General features: G+C 40.0%; 2 protein-coding genes across 7 annotated transcripts in view; both read left to right on the forward strand.

The window, feature by feature from the left end:
* Positions 1-11,472, forward strand: part of TENT4B (terminal nucleotidyltransferase 4B) — a 34,507-nt gene extending 23,035 nt beyond the window's left edge. Inside the window, exons 4-12 of the mRNA XM_065733254.1 lie at positions 1,739-1,859; positions 2,836-2,943; positions 4,110-4,238; positions 5,445-5,658; positions 6,189-6,315; positions 6,411-6,514; positions 8,251-8,438; positions 8,993-9,157; positions 10,287-11,472. Of these exons, the coding sequence (XP_065589326.1) occupies positions 1,739-1,859; positions 2,836-2,943; positions 4,110-4,238; positions 5,445-5,658; positions 6,189-6,315; positions 6,411-6,514; positions 8,251-8,438; positions 8,993-9,157; positions 10,287-10,466 (1,336 nt within the window). The 3' untranslated portion in view covers positions 10,467-11,472. The remainder of the gene's footprint in view (positions 1-1,738; positions 1,860-2,835; positions 2,944-4,109; positions 4,239-5,444; positions 5,659-6,188; positions 6,316-6,410; positions 6,515-8,250; positions 8,439-8,992; positions 9,158-10,286) is intronic.
* Positions 1-27,406, forward strand: part of ADCY7 (adenylate cyclase 7) — a 271,483-nt gene that overhangs the window by 196,815 nt on the left and 47,262 nt on the right. For 2 of the 6 annotated variants that reach the window (XM_065733245.1, XM_065733253.1), the window contains exon 1: positions 18,846-18,938. The gene's annotated coding sequence lies outside the window, so the exon portion shown is untranslated. Of the gene's footprint in view, positions 1-18,845; positions 18,939-23,813; positions 24,170-25,622; positions 25,689-26,200; positions 26,283-27,406 lie in introns of those variants that run through there. The other 4 variants (XM_065733246.1, XM_065733247.1, XM_065733251.1 and 1 more) reach the window with 4 other exon arrangements.

Below are 27,406 nucleotides of genomic sequence, written 5' to 3' on the forward strand. Positions count from 1 at the left end.
TTTGATGGAGAGCGAATGCAGGTACTTTGAAAACAATATAGATTTAAGGAAAACCTTCCTGTGGCAGTTCTTCCCTGAATTTCAGATTAACTGACATTCACACATTGGTAATTAATTCACTGTTGCATTCTAGCGAAGTTTCACTTATGCTGTTCTTTTTCCCTCTCATTGGCAACTCAGTAGTCAATCTAGATTTCAGGTTCTTGAATTCAGAGAGGCCTACAGTGGGTTTTTTATTTCTGATAGTCTGTGCTAGGATTTCTGTACTATCCTTTTACTTAAGGTGATATTGAAGGTTTTGAGTTCGTGGTCGTTCAGCTGCTGGATCTTTGTATTATCTTGCAGGTAATATGTATAATCAAGGTGATGAGAAAGCTGCCTTTTCTTTCTTGGTGTATATCAGAAGGATGTCTCCTCCTGCCACCGTCAGCATCACTAGTGTGTTAAACACTAGTTTAGTTGAAGTAAATTAGAAGAGAAGTGTTAGCACCATTTCCTGCTCCCCAAGCAGGTTTAAACATGGTTTTGGGAAACTTGCTGAATGCTGCCTGTCCTTGTCAGCTAAATGGTATGCAGCTGAACTGGTGCTGAACTTGCCTGCTGCTGACATTAGTTGTTGTCAAGAGATGTTTCATCTGGTGTAAATGTAGTTTCTTCGAATGTTTAAGCATCATTATTTGTGAATGAGCAGACCTATAAAACCTTTGTGGAGGGGAAGAGGGAAGAAGGATATGGGTGGTGTTCTTATGTTTTTGGTTTTTTTTTTAACTGTATTCTGTTTTGGAGTTCTTTATATTCCTGATGTGACCTTAGCTATACTTAGCTATAGGGTTATACACTTGCCTTCTTTGCATAGGAAATCAAGAAAAAGTTGAGAAGCAAAGAGGAAAAGAGAGTAATTAGGGTTTCAGCTCCCTGCATAGCCAAATGAATGTCAGTGTGCGTTGGCGGGAAGTGCAGAGGGATGGAGATACTTCTTCAAGGAGCTGAGTTAATGAGTGAAGTTAATTAGAAGGTTTAATCTTATTTAACAGCTTGTTGCTTCCTGAAAAGTTGCCACGTTTTTCTCTCTCCTTCCTTGCTCCCTGTTGTTAGCACTATGTGCCAGCTGCTTACCACGCGCCCACTCTGGTGCTCAGATCACCCAGAAAACAACCTTTGAGTTGTGAGGAGGCAGGAAATCGCTCCCAGAGTGTTATGGATTTTTTTAATTTTTTTTTTACGTGTGGGGTGAGAGGGGCTGAATGGAGATTGATTTCTGCTAGGCTTGCTAGTATAGGAATTATTTGCTGTAGGTTAGACAAATACCAGACTTGGAGTAAAGACAAGGCCATGCACCTGGGAGAAGATGAGGAGCAGGGCTTTCCCTTTCAGCGACTAGCTGTTAAATTTGCCTTAATGATGAATACAGCCCAAAGATGATTCACAATTATTTATTTTCTTGCTCTGAGTTACTCTGGAGAAGCTGATCCCTCTCTGCTGACAGTATGGTGCAAGGAGACTCATGTCTGACTTTGGCAAGCCAAATGATTTGTATGTGTGTCAGTCGTGTGCTCCTGGTAATCTGAAATCTTCTTTGGCTTCACCCTACCCCTTTCCAAAGAATATAAGGAATAAATGATTTGGCTAAGCTACATTCTGTCAGCTTTCTTTTACTTACATGTGGATGTCAATTGTCTGTCTTTTTGGAGCATTGGTCTTTTAATTTGAATATGTCTATGTTTTCTTTCCATTTCAGTGATATTGACTTAGTTGTGTTTGGAAAATGGGAGACATTACCTCTTTGGACCCTGGAAGAAGCTCTTAGAAAGCACAATGTAGCAGATGAAAATTCAGTAAAGGTTTTAGATAAAGCAACTGTAAGTTTGGGAGAGTGTTTCCTTGTTCTAAGCTAAATATCTAGACAAAGGAAGGTTGTTGTTAAAAGAATGAATACTCATAAGCAGAAGCTACTTTGCATATGTATTCAAAATAGAACCTTTTTATTTAATGATGGTTTTATTTCTAACAAAATAATTGATGGTGTTCCAAAAGAAGCGTTCCTTCTATTGGGGGGGAAGTCTTTGAAGTTTCCAAGCAGTACAGCATATGCTTGCTTCCAAGTGTGGTTATGTTAGTCATTGAGGTGAATTAATGTGATCGAACTTGTAAATTTCTGGACAGATTTTGTTCATAAGTAAGTGAAATATATGTATTTTTTTTATTCGCAAATAAACAGACATAGTATGCTTTCATATAAAAGCAGTAAGTACAGTATAAGTATTGCGTAAATATTTAATGGTATTTCTTGTGCTGGGTGGGATTCATTCGTCCTACCTTTTGCTTATTGTAAGACTGTGTTAAGGGTGTTGAAGTTTAAACAGGTGTATGATTGCTATCGTTAGATAAAAACATGATTTGGAAATCATGCAGGTGGAGATGTAATAGCTTGCTCTCAATGCCTTCTGCTTCTTGTTTAAAGATCATTTTGCTGAAGGATCTGTCTTAGGAGTATGCCTGTTAGCATTTATTTCTCAAGTGTTTGTCTCCCTCTGGTGTTTGTTTTGCCTACTAGAACTATGGTACACCAGAAACTGGCTAAAGCCGATGTAAAATAAATAACTGAAGCTGAAGTGTTATGTTCTCTTGAAAACAGTATAGTAAACTGAAAACAACATATATGAGTTTAAAAATAATGCAACAGGTAGGCAGAGTGAGTTCATAGCTAGTTAGGAGTCATGTTTTCTCTTTTTGCCTCCTCACTATATAAATCAGTTTTGTTGATGCATATCATTAAGAATGAAAACAAATGTGTGTTGGAAGTCTGTGTTGATTTAATCTGTCCCTTTTTTGCAGGTACCTATTATTAAACTGACAGATTCCTTCACAGAAGTAAAAGTTGATATAAGTTTTAATGTACAGAATGGGGTTAAAGCAGCACAGCTCATCAAAGATTTTATCAAGGTTAGACAATCCTTTGGTAGAACTGTAGAGCTGGATATGTGATGACTTAGTTTGATTGTTTTACTTTGACCTGCATCCTTACTGCAGATATGTTAGTTTCTGTTGTCTGGTAGTACTGAGTGTAATTCTTAGATTTTTGTCATATTGCCACCAAAGATGTAAGGAAAGTAAATAAAATGTAAATGTAAAATGTAAATAAAAGGAAATACATATGGAAATGTTACAGTGGTACAGTGACTAATGAAAATACACTAATGCTGACTTTTAATGTTCCTCTATTTTAACTGGTTCAGTGAATGTAAAATCAGAAGTACTCTGCAGTCCTGCAGCAAGTAGGAATAATCTTCTTGTAGACTGAATATTCCATTATACAAATGCTGATGAAGTAGAATAATTTAGATGCAGCAAGTTATTGTTCAGGCATTCACTGATTGCTGTCTCATAGATACTACCACTTTTTTTCCCTCAATTTATTGAATATATTAAAGTATCTTTATGTCCTTTTCTCCTATTCTGTGTATTGAATATATATGTATATAATGTTTTATAGAAATAGTTTAACATGTTACTTAGATTTTCATGTTCTACGTAAGGATATGAAATTCAGTCTCATTTTGGTGCTAAGGTATTGGTTTTCTACTGCTAAGTGCTTTTATTTTTTTTTTAATTTTTCCAAACCAACCGCAAGAAAAATAAGGTGTTTTAGTAGATAACTAAAACTTCTTCAGAAAAATCTGCAAATCTGAGTAAAGCAAACACTTTAAGTAAAACAATTAGAAACGTACATCTGTCTGGATAATGTCATTGAGTTGCAAGATAACTTCTAAGTACTGGGGGAGTTTTTAAGTTGCTGATGAGCTGGATGTATGGACTTCAATTTGTTAATCTTCAGCTCTTTTATATATATATATATATATATAGTAATAAGTATGGAAGTAACTCAGTTTGCTTCTACAGAGTGTTCTACTTCAGCCTGTAGAAGTTATATAGGAGAAAGAAATCTTTGCTTTGTTTCAGCTTAATAGTCTTGAGTTGTTGTCTGTCTAGCCTTATCTCTCTGTGTGCTTATTTCAACCTTCTGCCTAAAATTTGTGTTTGTGAGGCTTCTTAGCATCAATTGTTTATATGGATCAGAGTATCCTAATGCTTTTGTTCTTCTTTTTCAGAAATATCCTGTATTACCATATCTAGTTTTAGTACTGAAACAGTTCCTGTTGCAGAGGGACCTTAATGAAGTATTCACAGGTGGAATTGGTTCTTATAGTCTTTTTTTAATGGCCGTCAGTTTTCTTCAGGTAAACAGAATGAATTCTGCTACTGTTGGTGCTATATATATATATATTAAGGGATTTAGTTTTTAAACTTAATAATTCAATCTCTTCTGTTGGTGGTTTTACACTCCTTTTCGTTCACCTGTCTTCTATTCTGTCTTCCATACTACTACTTCTGGTACTGTAGATGTCTGGAACATCTATTAGTGTATCAATACCAGGTCTTGAGCCTGGTACTGTTAGTGTAAGATACAGCTGTTCTCTGTAACACTTGATTTCCAACTCATACACTCTGTACGTGGTTTAATGAATACAATAGAATTTTGTTTGCTTTAATTTTTTAACCTGGTATGGAATAACAATTTTACTTTCTGGTAAATATTAGGAAGCAAATCCATCTTGTTGTTTTGGGCTGAGAAAATACTGCAGAAGTACAAAGTAGCAAGTTCTGTCTTCTAGCCTCATTTTTTTTCTTGTGTTAAATCTTGTAGTATAACTGTGTATTCACTGTGTGTGCGTGCCTATTTGTACAATTTCACATTGTAGCTACTTCTAAACTTGAACCTTGAACTGGAGATCAGTGTTTGCTCAGTGCTATTTTCAGTTGACAACTGAGCAGAAAGGAAATGAAAGTAACAGGCATATCTTTTTGAAACAAATCAGAGCCTCATTCCTTTTTTTCTTAATTTTTTTCTAATCGTGGCTAGTGGCTTCTCCATTTGCAGAAACAGATCCAGTCAAGTTTTATATCAATTACAAAACCAATTTGTAATCTCTCAGGCTGCATGCCTAACAGTTAAAGGGGTTAATTCATATATCTTTGTAGATTTAAATCCTGTATTTGTATTTCACACCCAGGTTTTTAAAGATGAGATTGATTCTGGAATACTCTTTTTATGTGCAAACTGCCATTGGCACTGAAGTTGACTTACTGAACTGAAAGTTCAAATTCAAAGTATATTAATATCAGAAACATTTATAAAATTCAAATATAAAGACAGATACTTGTCAGCCGTATTGTTAAGAGGTAATGAGTTTACAAAAGCTTTTATTACATCTTGTTTCGAAGAGGCAGATCAGCTTTGTCAAGAATAGTTACTTGGCTCAGATATGTTTGCTTCATTATTACGTATTACTTATTGTATTTCAATGTGCTTGCTTTGAAATAGAAAAGGATATAAAGGTAAACAGATGAGGTCTTACTTATTTTTCTTCTTTTCTTCTTAATAGTTGCATCCTAGAGAAGATGCCTGCACACCCAATGCCAACTATGGCGTTCTTTTAATAGAGTTTTTTGAATTATATGGACGTCACTTCAATTATCTGAAGACTGGAATTCGAATAAAGGATGGTGGCTCTTACGTTGCCAAAGACGAGGTGCAAAAAAGCATGCTGGATGGCTACAGACCATCAATGCTGTATATTGAAGATCCATTACAACCAGGTATCCTTGCAAACTTAAGTTTGACTGTATCGATGAGGAGATCATCTAGTCCAACCCCCACTCTGTGATTCTTTAGGATCATGCCAACACGGTGATTGTATTCTGTCTTGTTATCTTTATGTTAAATTCAGTTGTTAATGTGAATGGGTGGATTCTGAAGTGGTAAACGAAGTGCTGTTTTAGAAAAGAGTGAATATTCTTCCGATCTAAATATTGCCCAGGATAGTACTGTTGCATTTGTAATACATGCAGTACATGATTTTTATTTTTATTCGTATTCTTCTTCATGTATTGGATTTAAACCCATTTAGACTTCCATGTGTGCAGATATCTGTAGGTTTCCTAAACTCTATCATATATTTAGAGTTCACTGGTAGTCTTGTATTGTAAAAGCAGCAACTATAGTGAGATGGAACTTAAGGACAGTTTAAAAAGAAACAAAAACAAAAGAAAAAATGTATCTGTCCCCTGTCTGAAAGAAGATAGTCATGGTTTCAGTTTCATATATTTATTTATATTCTTATTTTAAGGTAATGATGTTGGGAGGAGTTCATATGGTGCCATGCAAGTGAAACAGGCTTTTGATTATGCCTATGTTGTTTTGAGCCATGCAGTTTCCCCAATAGCTAAATATTATCCCAACAACGAAACGGAAAGGTAAATTTTATGAGTCTAAATCTCAGACATTAATTGCTCGTGTTCTTGTGTACCTAAAATTAATTGGATTTTTCTTCTTTTCTCATGGTTTACAGTATATTAGGTAGAATAATTAGAGTTACACAAGAAGTGGCCACATACAGAGACTGGATATCAAAGCAGTGGGGAATGCAGAGTAGGACTGAGTCTTCGTGTAATGGTAAGATTTGGCTAAGCGTGATTGACAAACTTCCTGTGTATTTAGATTACATATATTTTTTTTGTTGCTTCTGCTCTACATAAGGCAGTGTATACATCTCAATATGAATTCTTTTTTGCAAAATTGGGATGGATTTTCTTGTGTTGTCACACAAAATTTAAACTTCTATGAGAGGTTATATCATAGTATCATTATTTTACAGTGATAGATTTGGTCAGTATGGATGTCTGTAAAGAGTGCTGGCTTGCAAAACTGAGCTCCTGACAAACATGAGATTTAAATCACATGCATTGTTATTGTCATACTTCCTTGGTGGGCAGTGTTTGAAAAAGAATTTTTAGGGATGCTGGTTAAAATCCAGATCTTTACTTTCTTTTTATATTTTATTCCTAATGTTTAATGTAATATCTATTTACAGAAGCAGTATTTAAACAAGGATTGACCATATAAATGGAATAAGTCTTTAAAAAAGACAAATAACAAAATATCAGTCACAGTTCTTATTACTAACTAATGGAAACACACAAGATCTATATAGAGAACTTGTTGAAAAATGTATTTTAAATCATCTTTGTTTTCATTGCCCAATAATGATGACCAATGATACATCCAATAATCTCTTTGAGTGTAGGTATATCAGCTGACTGGAAGTTTTCAAATTAATTCTAGTACTCTACAATTAATTTTAGCATGTTAGCTACCAGAAGTCTTCTCCTGCTAGCCATTAAATCAGAGAAGATGCACAAGTGCTGATCTTCAGGCTAAGCTGGGTTTTTATTTGTTTCTAATAGTGATTTCGTCCAGTCACCCCCACTGGGCCATTTCTGTTTTACCACTCTGCAGATCTTGGTGGCACTGCTGTACCACTGGCAATGGCAGTCAGCTGCAGTTTGGTCCTGCAAGCTCTGTAGCATGGCTTACCTACCTCTTGAGACATATAAAGCTGTGTATAAATAAAGCTAGCAGTGCAATAAAAGTACATTACATTAATTTACAAGAAAGTCGAGTACAAGTTGTCCAGAAAAGCCTGACAGCCTTTAATGTGGGCACTGGTTACTGGGAACAAATCGAGGTAACTCCGAGGTGTAATATGTGGGACAAAGCAGTTAGTTAATAATAGCTCTGTCTTAGGAAGGTAACGGTGACAGTTGCAATGTTCCCCTTGCAGGTTTTTAGATTAAAGTTCTGATTATTTATTAAGGTAGAAGTTCAGAAATAAAGAGTTCTGTGTCTTTTATTTTTGTTTGAGAGAATTGTACAAAGCCAATGAGAGTTATCTGGAGTTCTTATGACCCTAGCAGCTCCAGTAGAAAACAGCTGGGAGCTGCTGAATGCTGAGCACTTAGGAACAACATATTTAGGTCTATTGTAGGTTTAAATAGGGCTGTTTATGCATGCTGTAAAGCAGTTCTACGAGTCCACACATCTGGGCTCTGCTAACTGCCCTCTTCCGTGCCTTATCTCCCTTTCACCCTGAACTGTTGGTAACACTTGGTTGCCTCAGGGTACATGAATGAATCTTGTCAGTAATCCACCATAGCCCCTGCAGAGTATTTGTTATGCTGCATGTGGTACGTACACCCAAACATACAAATGTGCTTGTATGTATTATGTACAGACAGATGTCTGTACGTGTCCTGCTGGATATAAAAGATGCATAATACCTGAATGGGTGTATATGTTGAAAAAAATAATGTCAGTTAATTATGGTGATGCTTCTGTCTCATTTTTAATAGGTAATGGAGTAACCTTGATAGTAGATAATCAGCAACTAGACAAATGCAACAACAATCTCTCTGAAGAGAATGAAGCACTGGGAAAACCTAGAAATAAAACTTCAGAAACACTTAGTAAACATTCTTCAAATTCTTCATCAGGTCCTTTATCATCGTCATCATCTACATTGTCCAGCTCTAGTGATGTAGTAAGTTGGAGGTTTTCTGCATTTTGGTTTGGAACTATGTTTTCCTTGATGGTATTGACACAGAACATGTTTGGAAAGTGTAGAATCAGAGTTAAGAATTTCATTCAGAATATTCAGATATTCCCTCTTAATGCAATTTTTGCTCGTGTAAATTCCAGTGTGTTTCTTGACGCCACGTGCATAAGGAAGTGCATGCATAGATATGAAGCTACACAGCCCTTTTTTCTTCTCTATATTAAGAAAAAAAAGACTGGTAGTCCTAACCTGTAAGCTTAAAAAGAAAAATAGAAAATGTCTTACAAATAAATCTGTTTGAATGAGAATTCTATTTAAAAAATGATAAATGGAAAATAATAGCCTAACGTTGGAATCATGCACCATTACATTTTTAAATCGGTCTGTTTACTCAGTAAGAATTCTGGATTGAAAGTTTAATGAGCGTGTTTCAAGTTTTATCCATTGCTAGCTTTATTTCTAAGGGAGAGCTCACTCACTTGTAGAAAAATACACTTATTCTTAAGAAAAACTCGCTAATACTTTACATTTTCATGAAGGATTCTGATGGAACACCTTGCAAAACCTCTAAGCAATTGAGTTGTCGCCAGCCTACGGCGAACAGAGTGGGGTCGCAAGAAGTATCACTGGAATCCTCCCAGTCAAGTGGGAAAACACAGAATAGCCAAACAGGCAATACATCCAGCAACACGAACAAATCTCAGGTTTGTGAAATGTTTTAAAGCTACAGCTGCATAGATTAATTATTACACACACACTCCATGGAAGGATACTTTGTTCTGGAAAGAAAACATTGTGTTTTTCTTGTCTCCTTTGTTCCACTAGGAAACATTGGGACTACTTGCATTTAAAAATCACCCACTTGTCTGTTTAGCTTAGCTTTGTGCTTTTCCTAGTCTCAAAGATATTCAGTTGGATTTACTTCATTTTCGGAAGTCTAGACTTGCTAGAAGCACATGTTTGCGCTGTAAAAATTTTGTCTGGCCATTCTTAACTGCAAAGTATGAGAAATAATGGGACTTGCTTTAGTAAATAACAGTTATCAAGAACGTGTATGTAAAACAATGACTGGCTGCTGTGTTAGCTGTTAGCTCAGTAATGTGGAAATGCAATGTGCTTCTATATTCAGAATACCTCTGGATATATGCAGTTTAAATTTTTCTACTTCAGAATTCAAGACTAATTTTAATGAATGAAAAATAGTCTGGAATCTTCTGTAATGTTCCCAAAAAGTAAATCTGAAGGCTTGCTGCCTCCTGTTTGCTGATATTCTCTAGTTAATAATGAAACAGTTTAAAAAAACACACCTTAGATGTACCATTAATCTGTGTTATTACACAGAGCCAGTTCTGATGCTGGCAGGTGAACATGCACAGTCTGAGTATTGTACATCTGCAGAAAGATGCAATGTAAGATTAGTTTTGGTCTTGAAAGAATGTTGTCTTAATTTGCACAAATGCTGAGATTTAAGCAATCTTCATCGCTCTTATTGGATTATAGAAATCTGTTTCTGTAGAACCCATTTTTGATGGTTGCACAGTGGGGAAGATAGAAGGGTTCTATCATTTTCAAAATTCAAAGTGCTGGCTGTATTCTTCACTCTCTTGACATGTATGGTTTGGATCTAGAGATGAGATGTGTTTGCAGCTGACAAAATGAAAGATTTGTGGTCCCGTGCTGCCTCCCAAACAATGGCCTGGCTTCTTCTGCCTTGTCAGATTCTTTGTGCTATTAATTTCATGAGCTGATGTCTCTGTTCTCCAGAAATAGGTTTGTGCAGTTGCCACACTTTCTTCTTACTGTGGACTTACTGTGCTCTCTTTGTTTTTACAGCATGGTTCTGCACGGTTATTTCGCTCATCTAACAAAGGCTTCCAAGGTCCAGCAAACTCAAGCCACGGTACCTCAGTCACAAACAAACAGCATCAAGGCAGCAAATCACACCATCAGTATTTCCATGGCAAAAAGAGGAAACACAAGAGGGATGCAGCCCTTTCAGACCTTTGTAGATAGTTGCCTATTTTATGACTGTTCTTCTGTGTGCAATGATCTCATGCTACAGGATAGTTTGATAGTGACTCCTTGGATCTCTTCCGGAGCTTCAGACTGTTCGGACATTGATTAGCAACTGCATTTTTTTTTCCCAGCTCGCCACGGAACGGATCATGAAGACTGATCACTGCAAAAAATAAAACAAAAAAAAAAATAAAAAAGGAAAAAAAAGAAAAAAAATAAAAAGAACAAAAATTTTAAAAAGGAAAAAAAAAGGAAAAAGGCTGCTCATTTGATAAGTCATATGCTACAACAGGGTCATTTAGGATATAAAAGCTTGAATGTAAAATAAATGTATTTCCCATCAGCTCACGCTGACCTGTAGGGGTAGTACTCAGTGTGTCTAGGGGGTGGTAACAAAACAAAAAATAGGAAAAAAAATAAAAAAGGCAAAAAATTGTATTTTGAGGGAAACCCAGCTTTTAAACGTGAAAGTAATTTGTGCATGATTTTTTTTTATTATTATTTTTGCATATACTTACCATTTTATTGTGTATATATAGATGACCATATAGGAAAACTGACATTTGTAATAGTGGATTTGTTAATACTTTTTACATAACATTACTGTTTAAATTGTAAACATAAATTTTTCTCAGGATTAGTTTGGAAAATAATCTGAATTGTCATCTTAACATCCATATAAAGAGACATTACTAGTCATATTGCTCAGAATTTCTTTTCTTGGCATTAAGATTTAATAGAACATTTGATCTGCAAAAGCTGTTCCTCTGGAAGAAAGTTTTATGGTGACAAATGAAATGTTTCATTTGTATAAAGTGTAGCTGTACTTTGTGTAGACACTGAGCTTGTCATCTCGGAGAAGTAACCTTCACCTTGTTTTCTAGAGTGCCATCATTTCAGGGCAGTGGGGTTTTATAGTTGCACCCTTCTCTTCCTCCCCTTAGTGGTCCTCCCTCCCTCTCTCTCTTTTTATTTTATTTTATTTTATTTTATTTTATTTTATTTTATTTTATTTTATTTTATTTTATTTTATTTTATTTTATTTTTTTATGTAAGCCACTTTGGGGAGGGCTGGTTGGTTGGTGTTGGTGATTCTTTTTTCTTTTTTTTTTATTCTTTTTTTTCCCCCCTAAGTTTAAAACCAAAACCAAAACAGTTCAGTTTGTTACAGGCCGTTTGCATTCCTGGGCTGCTTCGATCCCATGCCTCTTCGTTTGTGCCTTCCCTCCCCATTCTAAGTCTGGTTTTTTGTCTTTTATATTTTTGCTAACTCCTGTAGGAGATGATAACTGTTGAAGCTTTAAGTAAATTTTACAATTAAAGTATTTTTTCTCACTCCCCTCTAAGGCATTTTTGTATTTACACTTAATTATTATTAAAAAAAGTAATCAAATGATGAAATATATTTTGTATTGCCTTAAAAACCCAAACCTTTCATATCTCATAGTATTTCTTCATTGAACTAATGATCACTAAATTTTAACTCTGCATTTGTCTGGTTCAGTCATGTAAGCCTAGCTGCAGTAAGCTCGATGCCATGAATGCAAATCTGATATGTAACTACAGGGGTACAGTTTGGAAAAGGGGCTGGGACACTTCAGTGGTAAAACGTTGAGTGGCATTTACTTTCACGTGATCCTTTTAAGAGGAAAGTCTGTGCCTGGCATACGTGGCTGTATTTAATGCAGCTGTTCTGGAGACACTGCTTTTATGAAAAGTACTGTTAGCTTTTTTTTTTTTTTTAATGTATATACATCTGAGGAATTCTACAGACCAACCTGACCTTTGATGGGCACTAATGAGTGCAATGATTTTTAAAGTAAAAAAAAAAAAAATAAGACAATAGCTCAATAAGACCAGAATTGATGTTATCACTGAAATTAATAAACATTTTCAATGCGTTAAAGTGTTTTACTTCAAAAAGGAAAAAAATATATTATGTGTATTCCTAAAGTACAGAAAGTCGTAACAGTCACTCAAACACTAAGCTTAAGTGATGTTAATTTGACAATATTTAAAGATATAATTAGATTCATATTTTAATTTGATCAGATAATTTTATCAACAGGATGTTGAGCTTTTATTCATAGAAACTACTAAAAGTTATACCACATTATGCATAATCACAGTATTTATTTTGTTTTAGATTATTGTGAATGTGTAGACTTATGTTCACCGCTTAGGGAACAATTATTTATAAATTATATTAATCCAGTATTGTTAGCTGCTATTAGCAAAACTGTTCCAAAACTAAGTACTTGCAAAGATCTGTATCGCATTTACCACACTGAAGTGTTTTTAAAAGAATCACCCTCATTGTTGAAAGCAAATGTACTCTTAGGGTGCAGATATTAGTGTTCCAATAAGCATGTGATAATTTTAAGGTGGTGGTAGCGGGAAGATAATCTTGATTCCATTGGGAATCTTAGGTTTGCCTCAATTTATGGTTTTCATAAATTTAATGGGAAATAGCTTTTCCTGGACTGCTCAAGTTTCTTTTTGGTAAACAGTATCTTTCTAAAAGAAAAGAAAAAAAAAAAAAAAAAAAAGCATGAAGGAAGAATTGAGGTATTTTACATTGCCTCAAATGACCAGCATTGTATTCATAAAATACTGTATATCTTGCAAATCTTTATTTAAACAGAACAGTTGAACTGTTCATTTTTCAATCTGAAGTAAAATACTTTCAAGACCTTTTAGTTTGCCTGCTCATTTGTCTTGTACATTTCATCTCTGTATTTGACTCAAGTCTAATTCCTTTTTGAGTTTCAATACTTTTGTGAAGATTTTGTGAATATATGAAAAATAAATGTTTAATCTAACAACTGCAGTTTATCACCATTATTGACGCTCACCGTGTTTTTCCCTTCACAGTACTGAAAAGGACAGAATATTTGAAGCCCTTTAAGGTTTTGTAGTATCTGGGTGCTTCACCTGCTGGTTGCTGGGCACCTTTACCTTTGCAGAGGTAGGCCTGCCCTGTGGCTTTTCATTCTGAGACAGCTGAAGCAGAATCTTCTGAGAATTAAGTGTAAGGATTTATGTGTATAAAGGTTTTTATAACTATTACTTTTTTGCTTTCATTTGACATAGACCATCTAAAATACCTAGAGATGCTGAAGTGTTTATGTATCTTCCCACTGGGACGTCAGATTGGTGGGTTGGTTGGTTGGTTGATTTTTCGGATGTTTTTAAAAGGTAGTTCAGATTGTTTCTATCATTAAAAAGCTGTGTATTTGTTTTGGTTTTTTTTACACAGCCATACTTGTACGGCATGGTGAGAAAGAAGCTGAAACGTAAGTAACGCTTTGTTTGTGACTCGTGACAGGATTCTCCACGTTCCTTGCAGCCTCCTCAGAATTTGCAACTCAGATTTTTCGTCTTTAAGTTCTAGGAAAATAATTTCATTAATCTCTTGTAGAGAATAGGCTGACCAGTTGCTGGTGGCAGCCTTTTATTTTGAATGTACTTTAAAAATGGACTTTTGCATTTCATGTCTGGAGTCATCTTAAATGCTTCCTAAGTGTAATGTGAGCAAGTGATTAGACAGTGGTCTCATCTTGGAAACGGATGTTAAATAAGAGTAGTCAGCCACGTGACATCTCGGTGCATGTCAAAACTCATGTTAGATATAAAACTGAACGTGTGATTCCAAAGCAAATAAATAAAAAACAAACAAAAAGCCCAGCCATAGGAGATCGCAAACTATGTAATGAGTTGAGGAAGCATGCCCCAGTCAGGGGCTGTAACAGCAACAAAAAAAAATGCATGTAATTGTTCCAGCCAGTGTTGAAATGAAAAACTAGTGATTACTTACTCTGCTGTTTCCTACAAATTGGTTCTTTTGCTTAGCGATGCAAAGCAGTTTTCTAGAAGCAAGTTTTCCATGTCTTGCGAGAGTTTGTCTCTCCTAAAAGTGGGGAAAAAAAAAAGCTTTATTTTCTGTCTAATTTGTAGCATTTCCATAAGCTTGTTAAATAGCTTCTCAAAAATGTTTTGTAATCTGAGTTGACCTAAATGTTAGTGTATCTTGACTCTATATCCATGAGCTGTTTACCAGCAGTTGTGACAGGGGTTTGTGGCTTCACCTGTAAGTTGAAAGCAGCTTTGTTAATTCTCATGGTCCTAAAATGGAGCCCTTCATGTGTGATACTTATGCTAAAGGTAATGGTCTCTTTGCAGTACTAGTTTGTTCTGAACCTAATTACCAACCTGGTGGTTAGGATGTTTGAGATAATCCCAGAGAACTGATCCGACAGCAAGAATTCTGTATGAGTTACTTAATAAAATGCTGTTCTGAGCATTAGTAAAACAACTAACATGTAAATGGCATTATTAGGTCTTGACAAGCCCAAAATTTGTGCATCTACTTGAAAATGAAAAAGGAATAAAGTAGCCATAAAGCAGGTTACTTGTGTGTTTTAATATGGTAGTGTTAGATTAATTTAATCTACGTTTTAGGTTACTCTAAAATTGGCATTGGTTAATTTTGAATAGCTCTGATTTTTACTCTTATTGTCTAGTTACTTCCCTACCGTGACCATTCTATTGATTTGTGGACAACAAAACATTTCCAGCATAAGTGCAATACCTTTATTAGACTTCTTGACCTCAGACTCCATTGAGGTGCAGTTCCATATGATTCTTTCATTGCAGAGCTAGCTTCAAAATGTTCCTTATTTGTTCCTTCTCTTACACAAGTGACCAGTGGTGAACATATTTATGAAGCTGGAAAAAGAGGAAGAAAAAACATAAATTTTGTTTTCTGCAAATGAGTTGGAAAAAATTGATAGGATCCTGAAAGTCATTTATGTATGCAAATAAGCAAGAGAATGCCAAGGGAAGACAAACAGAAGACATCTCGGAGATGCTCTTCATAAAAGTCTCATAGAGGAACACAGTCTTTTTGCCTTCCAAGATGAACCATCAGTGAGACACCATAAGTCTCCTGGTGAGTCACTTTGCTCAAACATTCCTTCTCATCCAGTACTGAATCACCTGAGCAGTAAATGTGCTCACCACTGGAGTTTGTTAAAGGTTCCTATGTTGCCCAGCAGGTAAAAGAAGCTGAATGGTGTTTACCAGCAGTTAGGCTGATACTAGTATGTGTTGCTTCAGCTTTCTCCTGCTAGGAGACTTTTAAAAGACATCATTTTAATCCTTGGTTGCTGTTGTTTTCTAAAACTTGCTAAATTGAGTCTCCTATTCCATTTTATTTTATTTTTTAAAGCTAGCCTTCACTTCTGTGGTGTAAAGCGTTGGTAGTGAATGTGGTATTCGTATAAATCCTGTCCTGCAGCCTACAGGGAGGCAGGAATTGAGGTGAAGAATGGTAGTGATTTGCAGGGAATATTATCTCCTCTGAACTTAATGCTCCCACCTTAAAAGTAAATAAATGAATAAATCTGCTTTGCTGGTCTGTACACAACAGGTTGCTGCACCTAAGAGTATCAGTGTATATAGGCAGATATTGGTTTCTATGTCTTTATTTTACAATGATATTGTGGTTTATGTGAAATGCACATTTAAGGGCTACTGTTTGTATTTCCCTTGTTCTGTGGCCTTTCCAAGCAGGACTGTTGTCATTCTCTCAATAAGTAGAGCACCGGTTTAGTTTGAGGTGTTTGTCTTACTTCCTCTTCTCTGCAGTGGATTCTGATTCAGACTCGTGTGTGATTGTTTGGTGATCAGTAACTATGAGCAGACCATCCTCAGCCAGGAAAATCAGTGGCTGATCCAACAGCAGCTGGAAATGTTTCATATTTTCTTCCTTCGTTGCTCGCTTGTTTGCGTTTTCAAAAGTTTTAATAGTGCAAGGGAAGTTTAACCTTTTCTATACAGTTTTTACTTATACCAAAATGTGTCTTACTAAACCTATGTTATGATATTAACTTGTGTCCCTCAAGGTGACAAAATAAAGCAGTCTAATTCCTGAAAACCTCAAGTACATCAGAGCTGCAGTGTGTGCCGCCTGCTGAATGACTTCCGGGCAGTGTCTAAGCAACATACTCCATCTAAGAAAGGTAGCTGGAAGGTTTCTGTTCTATAACGCTGTTTGTACATAGATGCTGGGGTCTTGAAAAACAGTGCACTTGGACTGTGTGATGAGGTACTGTGTTTGAACCTTTGGGAGAGTGAATATCCTAATGTGGCTCAGTAAGGGAAAACTGCAGACAACAATTTTGATGAGCTGGTGCAACACTAAAAGGATATAAATTAGAATGGGTGTTTTCTTTCCCGATGTCACTGTAGGAAGTTATTTCCATTTCTTGTTTCGTGTCCTCTTCATTATTTCAATTTTTACACACTTTTCTATCTTTGCAACACGTCTGGACTCTACAGGAAATGGCAGCTGTCCCTCATTCCAGCACCCAGTGGGCATCAGTCACTGTTACAGAAGTACTTCTTTTGGTCTGCTGACACTTATCCCGATCTCTTCAATTGTTTCACATTGCCATGAGATTGTGTTGATTTCCCTTTCTTTCCTTCCTAGGCATGTATTGCCTACCACTTTGAGACTGCTGTATGATTAGATATCTTTGAGCTCACAGATTTACAGGAAATAGCACACTGTTTACTTGAGCTATTTGTCTTGCTCTCTAAATGAAGTTAAAGCTGTCTTGGTTGCTTTTTCTGAACGTTTGAGTAACTGCAAAAGGCAGTGTGATAAAGCGTGCTTTCCTAAACGCTGTCTGCTCGGCATCTGTGCTTTGAGCACTACCTGATCCTTCACGGGAGCCACTGAATGCCTGAGTGTTGAAACACTTCGCAAATAAAATAATTTAAAAGTAATTTCTTTGGACTCAATTTACCTGAAGGCAGATTCAATCTACAATGACTTAAGATTTAACCTCCCCCCACCCCCTCCCAAATTAGAATTACTCTTGAAGATTACTTTAAGTACTTCAGCTGCTTTAAAAAAATAGCAGTTTTTCTTTCTTTCCCAACAGTTGACAGAGTGCTGTGTGATCTACACTGAAGCATACATCCTTGTTGAACAAAGCAGACCTCTGCAATGCTCTATAACTCAATTTGCAAATGATGCTGCAAGTAGATTTGGTAGAAACAATGCATCAACAAGTAATTCAAAAGGAAAATTGGAAAAGAGCTTGAATTTTGTCATGTTAGATCTCATCAGCTAATGTGCTGCATTTCATTTTAGTTGAATAGCTATAACCTATCATACATAGTTTGGATGGATTAGATGTGTGTTTAGTGCTCTGGTTCTGTATGTTCAACGTATACATTAAGAGCTTTTTCTCATTTTGTGGGACTTCTTTCCTAAACTAGTGCTTGAAAACCATGAAGCATGCTCATCTATGGTTAACGTTTTCACGGAAGCAATCAACTCCTGAGGGACCGCTCTTTTAATTTGTACAAGATGGACCTTCAGTTAAGGGCTAATACCTTCACACTATCACACATCTACAGCTATCACACAAACAGCCAATTGCAGTCTGGTGCTGTGCCTCCCCGGGCAGGCAGAGCTGCTCTGGGGCAGCTGCAGTGCTGCAGTGCTGTGAAGGAGCAGCTGTGCTGTGGTGGTGTGGGGGAACACTGGCTGCAGGAAAAGGCAGGGGGAAGTCTGTACTGTATGTAGCACATGTAGGAGACAGAGGGCTGTATCTTAGCGTCTATACTTCACTTTTATGTCCATTTTGCTAGAAAGGAGATGTGGTAGTTAGCCATAGTTTAGTCTTCATGGCAGTTCTCATATAGTGCTTCTGGAACTGCTGCTGTTAAAAAATTACAGCGTCAGTAGTACTGAATCGTGGGATTTTATATCTTCGTGCGGGACAGCAACTGCCTGAGGGTATACGGTGCTGGTGTGAAGCAATTGGCGTGCTTGGGAGGTCCACAACATTGTGAAGAAGTGAGAGTCCATCTGTTCTGAAATAAGTCCATTTATGATCTCAGAGCAGTGTGTTTTCCATTTCCCGCGAGTTTTTAATCCAGTTCTCTCTTCCAGCTGTCACAGAAGAGGAATTCTTTTCCACAAGCGTTCCGCTGGAGACCCTTTTCCCCCTCTCCCCCGCTCAGCGGTCCGGATGCCCCGTGCCCTGCTTCCACGTGAACGCAGTCATGCTTTCCTGATGCTTTTCAGTCTCCCGAAGCCCACCGGTAGTCTTTAATTACTGCAATGAGCTGCATTACGGCGCTGGGAGCGCGGCTGTGGCGGGACCACCTGCACGGACACCCCAGGGCCGCGCAACCCACAGGCCCCTCAGACGGGGCGGGAGGAGGAACGGCAGCGCCCGGGGCCGCTTCACCGCTGCCCTTCAGGTGAGCGCCGGGCGGGCGGAGCGTCCCTTCCGTCCGTCAGCGGCGGGGGCCGGGCGGGCGGAGCCGCGAGGAGGCGGTGGCAGCAGCGCCGCGCCCCGGAGGTGAGGGGCCCCGACGTGTGTGTGAGGGCTGCGGTGCGGGGCTCGGCGGGGGACGTGGCGGCCCTGGGGAGCCGCTGCCTGCAGGGTAAGGGGAGCCGGGGGTGGGGTGGGGGGACGCGCTCGGCGGGGGGGGAGCCCCGCTCCGGGACGTGTGGGAACGCTGCTGGAGCTGCGCGTCGTGCCCGGGATAGCGCCTAGCGAATTAGGGCGGTCCGGACGGGGTCCGGGCGGTTCCGGTAACGGAGGGAGGATGAAGGAGCAGAAGTTGTGGGAAGCGGCAGCGCGCTGTGCCGCGCGGGAGCGCCGCCGGTCCCGGGGAACCGCAATGTGCTGTGCGGGGGCACCGAGCGGCTCTTCCTGGGGGCGGATCCCGGGCCCCCGACAGACTTCTATAGTATTTATGCTATTCCACACTGCATACGGTACGGTGGAGTTTTGCGTTAAGGAAAGAAGTACGTAGGTTGCTCAAAAAGTAGAAGGCATTACTTTGGGTTTTTGTTGGTTTTTTTTTTCATCGAATCTACAACCGTTACAAAGGCCGCAATAACACTGTTTGATAGAGCAAATTCTTGGCTTCAGAACGCTTTTTTTTATTATTATTATTTCTCAACGCAGTCACAACCATCGCCTCTGCAGCAGCAGAGGTGAGCTGCTGTCACTATCACCACTACTGAAACGCACCACGCACTGCCTCACTGTGCCCACATCCGCGGTTCGGTCTCCAGAAGCGTTCATCAAATGCCAGTCAGCGTCAATGGATACCATTTTTTCCCTATGGAGGCATCCAATGACACACCTTTGCTTCATCCTCACTTCTATGTCAGACGTGATTTTATCAGATACCATTTTATCATACTGCCCCTCTGCTGCCATCTGTTGCACGGCAACAAACCGTAATTGTAACTGGTGGGAAGGTTCAACCTCTGCTGCCGTGGTGGGCAACATAACAAAATAGGAGGCATTTCTTTTGGAGCACCCTTTGCACATAAATCTCCAGAGAAGACAGAAATGTGCGAGGCAGGTTGGCTCGTATCTTTTTGTGCTGCTGAACTGGTGCATATCATTCAGCTGTGCTCTTGGTAGGAAGCATGACAGCATTGCTACAAAAAGTGAGCACAGTTAACTGGGGGAGTCAGACATTTCTGTACATGTGATGTGATGTCAGTTCACCACTGTTTGACCACATTATGTTTGCTGGAGGCAGGTAAAGCATGTCAGTAAGGAGGGCTGTCTCATCCTATGATATCCCACTGAGGACCCAGGGCCCTTTTTTGAGGCTGCTGAGGTGGGGCAGCTTTGTGGTGTGCAGAAGTGTAAGAAGTCTGACGAAGCCACTTGAAACCATTTTTGGACACTAAAAGTAAATGCACAGTGTAGTGTTTGCACTTGGCTCAGTGTGGAAGCCTGCTTTTCTCCTATCAGTGTGCAGCTCTATTTGTATTGCTCTCTGCCTTACGTGCTCAGTCACAGACTGAGACCACGTTGTGCTAATTGCTCTGCACGTATCGGGAGGAGTCCATACAAATGTGTCTAAAAACTGTGGTTTGGATTTTGAGGCTGTTGTGATTTATTGTAGGAAATAAAATGTCCTCTGCTGGATACAGGAATATGAACATTTCTACAGAATGGGACCTGTGCTGGTGATTTTGCTGCTCTGCTGTCACTGAGGATGCTGGGATCTATTCTGTTTATTTAAACAAAGAAACAGGCTGTGAAATGGTTTATTATTATTAAGCGAGTAGAATACCAAGGGAGAAAGAGAGTTTCTGGAAGGGTTTAATGGTTGTGATAGGTCCAAAATAAGCAAATAAATGCTGTAGTGCTTGTGAGTTTTTGTTTGTTTGGAAGATATCCCGATCTTTCAGATGCTGAAATCCTGATCCAGAAGTTTTTATAAGGTCCCTCCAGGCAGGAGGACGATGTGTTGCAAGTCTGTGCTAAGACCCACGATGCTGTGTGTACACAAGGTGTGCTTGTATGAAGTAAGTGCTTTGGGAAAAAAATACTCTGGATTGTAGTGGTTGACAGAGTCATCGTACAATGTCAATTTCCCTCTATCCAGAGATGTGGAATAGAAAATAAGAACAAGAAGAACCAATCTGGAAGCAAGAGGGCAATACTGGTTTCTAATGGCCATTAAAGGATGTAATCTGTGCTTCCAGAATCCATTACTGACAGTAGTTAGGGACATGGGGGCTCTTGTAAAGCAGCCATTAAGCTTCTTAATTTTTTTCTTAATGAAGCTAATGTCAACACCATTAAGAGTAAGCAGGGAAGACACTTCATTCCCTAATGTATGTGGGTGCTTACCTCATGGTTTGTGCTAAGTGAAAGAGCAGGTGCTGGTAGAGAGCTAATTAGTTTAGGTGCTAGCCTAGAGACAGATGAACGCAGTCTTCTGTTAACGTGGGCGTTTGTGTAATTGCCGGTGGATCAAAAAAAAGAAAAAAAGAGAGACACTGTTCCTTATGGAATTAACAAAAGTGAAAAAATAAAGTTTAAATTGAACTCTTAGGGATGAATTCTTGGAATAAGTCCTTGACTTGGACTTTAGATAATGGAAATGATGGAAACGATGACTTTTATTCTATTGTAAAGGCTTGAAAGCATAGGGTGAAGCACTTCACCCAGAGATTCCTCCCTCAGTCTAATCGTTTGTGTTACAGCTGTGTTTTATCTGTGTGGAAAAGCACCCAGTCTCCCTGATGGCTGGGGAGGGTTTGGTTGCTGTGTTAGATGAGCAAAATGTAGTTCTGTTCAAGTTGTCTTTCGGGTCTTCTATTGGAAATATACATATGTTTATAAATCCAAGATGGTTTGTTTATAGTAAGTAAGTGACCTGGAGATGAAGGCTGTGTGGGAGGTGGAAGCTGAGGTTTCCAGGCTGCGACGAGCTGTGCGCTGGTGGGCACCATCTGGAGAGCCAGCCTGTTCTGTCACAGGCTGAGTGCTGCTCGGATCATCTACTACACGAGTATCTGCAAAGTTTCAAGATGGGGACTTGCTAACCTGACAGGATGTTACGGTGTGAAGTAGTTTGTAACCACTCAGCAGTCAGATGATCCTGCATCAACGTGAGGAAGTGCAGCTTCTGCCTTAGGCTGGCGGGGTATATACCTCGCATGCAGCGTTGTAGGCTGCTGAGAAACAGCCCTTCCGCTTTCAAAACAGAAAATAGGAATTTGGCTCTTATAAAGAGCCATCTTCAGCTGGAATAAAAACACAACACCTTTAATAAAAATGGTATAAAACTTTTTCTCGTGGTAAAAAAATATTTCACCATTATCTCCAGGGCGGTTTGCCAGTCATGTGAAGTACCCTGGCTGTTCTTGCCTGTTGCTTCATCTGCTGCCCTGCTTCCTCTGTTGGCCCCAAGGAGACTCCCAGCTCCATCCCACAGTGCCAGCTGCTGCTGTGGTGGTCTGCTGTGCTTTTCATCTTTCCTTCTGCATGTGTTTTTTTTGGTTTTTTTTTTTTTGCTTAATACATGTCAGACTATAGTGTAAATTCTTTATGCTGTAATACTCACTGCACATAGGCTACACACTACGCACAGACTCCTGCTGTTGCTGAGCATTGTTCCTTTGAAGTTAAGAAGTTTAAGGCTCAAAAGGTGAATTTGTTTCCTCCAGGTTCTGCAAAGATAAAAGGGTGATGTTTAAGAGGAATGCAGGACTGCTACTCCTTCTCTAATTGAGGCACTGCTTTAGCTCAGTAGCTTGTAGTTGTTACCTGCATTTATAGTAAGTTGTATCCTTCAAATAGATAGGTGATTTGTTTTGTGTAGCCTGATTTCAGTGGTGTTTTATAAAAGTGAAGCTGGTGTTCAGTGACAGCCAGGCTGCCGTTGTGCTCCTTGTGGCACAGTCTGAGTTCAGCAGCTCCGGTCTGTCCGTGGTTTAGAGACAAAGCCACGTCAAAGTTGGCTCAGCGCTGCACGTGCTGCTGCTTTTCTGAAGAGCTTCCTTGCAGCTCATGGCTGAAGGTTCCTCTCCTAGTGCCGTGCATTAACAGCTGTTCTGCAATCCTCATCTCAGCGTTAACAGCAGCTTCTGGTCTGTAATTAGACAGAAGGAACAAGCAGAGTGCGTTTAGCTTCTGTTTTTTGACTTAGAGCTAAGTGATTAAGTAGTGCATTGTAGTTAATGCAGAAATAACAAAGACCACCAAGGCTATAACTAAGGTGTAAGTGACAAGTGGCTGCGGCAGCTTCCCTGTGTAGTACCTGCATGCTGTATGTCTGCCTGCCCTGGTGTGATCTCAGTGCCAGCAGCGTGCAGGGCTTCTGCCAAGGACACCTGTGTGAGGCGTTCCCAGCTGCCTTCCTCACGTCCTGCCTTCAGCCTGCTTCAGTCATGGGGATGTGTGCCGTCCTCTGCTCTGTGTGGTGTGTGAGCCAGTACTGCACAGTTTGGGAGCTGTTCATCCCACAGTTAAGGGAACGCGTCTTTCTGAGATTCCCAATAAATCATCCTTTGGTAATACTGCCCTTGGTTGACCACAAGTGTCCTCTTGTACTGTAATCTATATTAAAATGTGTTTAAAGGACTTTGATTAAGTCCTAAGGTCTTAAGAGCCTTAAGAGTGTATACTTTATATCTGCCTCTTTTATGGGCAGATAAGTGTTGAAATAGCCCACACGTGACTCCATGCAACCTGTTTCTTTTCTCTCTGGGTGAAGTTTTGTTATGACTGATAACATCAGCGCTCCGGTGAGTTGAAGAAAATATTTCAGTAAGAAGGTCTTAATTTGTAATTTATCCCGGGAGCAAGCTGAAGCTGTGCTGAGGGGGAAACAGTGGGGTGAGCTGGGAGAGAACAAACTTCCTCCTTGGGCTCCTGTGCCTGCAGCTCGTTCTCTGTTGTTGCTGCTGAACCTCTGGGGCTGAGTCAAAAAACCCCGAGTTCCAGTAGCAGAATAGGTTTTCAGTTTCCTCATTTGAAAGGAAGCTGGGGCACGGCTCTCAACGCTTTCTCACTTCCCTGTGCTGACCGACCCGCTGGGCTGCTGCCGGAGAGCAGCCGGCATTGCGGCACCGGGCTGCATGGGGGAAGTGGTGCGGATGCACTTTTACTGCGGGAAACTAAAATAAATTGCAGAGGAGAAGAGAAATTGTGTGTTGTCATGACTAGCACAGGTTAATCAGGATTAATCTGGATTTTGAGATGTAAACTCCCTGAAAGTCTGTACTGGAGATAAAAGCCACGAACCAATTGTGAACTGTAATTACTCACTCTGCACGTGGTACATACACTCATGTGTGCATGCCCTGTGCACTTCATTAGAAGATATCCAGCTGATGAAGAGAAATACAGGTAAGAATACTCCTGTCAATTTGTAAGTTGTAGGTTGCTGGCCTGATTTATTTCAGTAAGAAGATAGTGTCTGCACTGCAGTGTGTGGGGTCAGAAGAGCATCTGCAGCCCTACCCACAGGAGGGGAGAGATGTGTAGCACCTCTCAGCTGATGGCTCCTGTCCTGGTGCCAGGCAGGGCAGCAGCCCCAGGTGGGGTTTTCTGTGTTGTCTTCCTGTGGTCCTACGCCTGCTCTGTTTCATGTGGCCACCCTGCCTGAGGAGCTCTGCTCTGCCTGCAGACAGAGGGCTGAGGTTTGGTGGTAGGGCTATGGAGCTGTGCTGGGACCTGACTGGACCTGAGGAGAGCCCACACGTTCTCCCCCTCAGCTCTCTGGCAGAAAACTTCTTATCCGAACAAAATCTTGTTTCATCCTCTAGAACCAACAGAACCTTGCTATTGCTTCAAAGTCTTGTGATATTATTCCTCTGTGACTGAAGAGGAACAAAGGAGTAAATTGAACTCTGGGTGAGATTTTCATGGCGTGGCTGTGCGACTGTCTGTGGGATGGGGCAGCAGTGCCCGCCTCCAGAGCTGATTCAGGAACTCATGGGCAAAGCATCAGTTTCTATAGGATAAGCAGATTTTTATTTTTTAAGTTGGAACTTCTTCCTCCAAGGGACCAGAACAGGCAGGGTAGAGGAAGTGGGAAGGCAGCGCTGTTGAACTTCAGGAGGTGAGTGCAGACCCTTCTCTGCTCTTGGGCACTATAAAGCTCTGCTGCTCTGCAGGGAGCGTGCTGTACTCCTGCAGACATGCTGCAAGAGCAGCGCGGCCTGCCCTTTGTTTGGCATGTTGCTGATGGACTTGCTAGCCCCCTTGCAATACCACCTTAGGGAGATTTGTGCTCCTCTGCTTTCCTTGTCCAACAGGAAATGAATGTGAACACATTTCACTTTATTACTTCTTAAAAATCATCTACAGTTTTTTTGTTTGTTTGTTTTTGTAAATTCCTGAGGAATATCCCATTTTTCATTTTGTATTTTCTGCTTCTCTATTCCAATTAGCAAAGTAATGCCACACAGCAGTTACAAGCCCCCACTCCCTTTTCTCTCAGGATGCCATACTATAAAAGAAGGCAGGAGATGCATCTCAGTGCTGCAAAGGCAACAGTGCTGGCACATGTTGTGATATGGTGTTGAATGTAACGACATGAAACTCACAGATCTTGGAAGGCAGACAAAACAAGGAGCTGATCTGAGAAAGTGAGAATTTAATTTCGTGACTATAAACAATGCGTGTAACTTTCAAAGAAAGAAGGAAAAAAAGCAGCACAGTTACTTTGTAAATCTAATTGGACACGGTTCTTACAGCGCAGCAAATATGGGAGGTCTCACACAGGCTGGGTTGCTCTCCCCTGGGAGCTGAGGTGTTGATTGCCTGCATGTTGAGAGCTCCATCCCTGCCCTGTAGAGCACGCTTTGGTGACATCACCTTCAGTGGGAGCAGAACTGGGGGCTGCTGCCTCACTTCTGGTCAGGTGCAGACTGGTAAACTAACAGCCTCACTGGACAGTGGTGATTAAATTGGAATACATGTATTGGAAGGATAAAAGGAGAATTTCTTTTTTTTTTCTCTAGATTTTGGACAGATTTAGAATCAAGCTGTTAATTTTGTTATACTGACTGTGCATGTGTTCCGTAACAGTTTATAAAACATGTCTAGACAGGGAATTTGGGTGTAGCTGTAGCTCAACTGGTTTACCAGAGTGACTTAAACACTTGTTTTAAATGTTGAATCAATTTTTGCCCTACATTCATCCAGGCTGTCAGACTTAGAAATGCATTCTGCTGTACTTCACTGAGATGTGGCTCCCTAGCCAGTGATGATTAAGCTTTTCTTAGTTATCTCTACTGCTGAAAAAAACATATATATATATATATTAAGAAAGCTAACTAAAATATCATTCCTGGAGACCTGAGAATCAAAAAGCTGCTGTGCTTGTTTGTCATTCTGGACGGCTTCTCATCTCTGTGTACAGGTATCCCAGGCATCCTTCTTTGATCTGCATTTGCAGATGGATAAGCAACATTTTAAGAAGCACTTGCCAAAAAAAATATCACGCTTCTTGGTGGTAAGTCTATGAGGACTGCTGGCAGCAGCAAGTGTGGATGCATAAGCTGGGAATCAGTTAATTTATTTTCTCATTGAAACCAAGCCAGGGAGTGAGGCGGCACTTCTCCAGCACACGGTGTATTCAGCGTGCTGAAAGCTGTGCTAAGTAACGTGGTGTGGAGCTGGAATAGTTGGAATGAGGATGAAGTGTTTCTGTTCTTACGTGCTGTGAAAACATTCACACTAGAAACAGTGGGGTTTTGAGAGTGGGAAAAGGTGGCTGAGGGGGGAGAAAAGGAATGATTCCTTTGACTGTACCTTTTGCTCATGGAAATGGACTGACTGCAGGTTGCAGACAGAGGGGCCCTCTCTGCAAGGCAGCTGTCAGTAGTGCTTTGTCATCTGTCCTCCCCTCCCCATACATGAGTGCTGTGAGCACTTTGGGGCTTGAGGGATGCTTGGTGTGACTCCGCAGTCTCACTCACTGGACCGGAACCTTGGAACAGCTGTCCTGGGCCTTAAAACCTTCACTGACTCTGCAACCATTTCAAATAAATTGCTCTGGAGGCCCATGCACCAATTCCAGAGCTGACGGTCACAGAGTCACCAGCTAATTGTGGTGTGTGTTCTAAAGAAAGCTTTTAGGTGATGCTGAAGATTGCCAGTCAGTGCAAAATGAACAATTCTGCGTGCTCTTCCCTGAGCCTCCCTTCATTCTCTCCCTCCTGGCTGACACTTTCCTGGGCTCCCATCTCTGTGTTTCACACCCAGTGCAGGTCTGTCTCCACGTGGCAGAAGGATCCATGCGGCCCTGGGTTCTCTCAGTGTACCCTCAGCTGCTGCCTGGCTCTCCATCGGGCACAAAACCTTGGGTGGTCTGTTGCGTGGTTACCATGCTATTTGAGTTCAGACCTGAAAAACTGGTTTTATAGGCACTAACCACCTGTTCTGTTAGGGAACGGCCCAGGTAATTGTGGATGGTCTTTAATGATGCCTTGTTCAACCATGGAGGCTGAGCACCACTCCTTCCTCACTGCACTGCAATACAATCCATCCTCCTAGCTGGGCTCTGATTCTTCAACAAAGATGTTACCTGTCAAGAAATAGAAATGTCCAATTGAACATTCAAAATATACACGTAAA

The sequence above is a fragment of the Cyrtonyx montezumae genome, unplaced genomic scaffold (genome assembly GCF_038088225.1).
Source record: "Cyrtonyx montezumae isolate F1298 unplaced genomic scaffold, pur_monq_1.0 scaffold_17, whole genome shotgun sequence".
Lineage (NCBI taxonomy): Eukaryota > Metazoa > Chordata > Aves > Galliformes > Odontophoridae > Cyrtonyx > Cyrtonyx montezumae.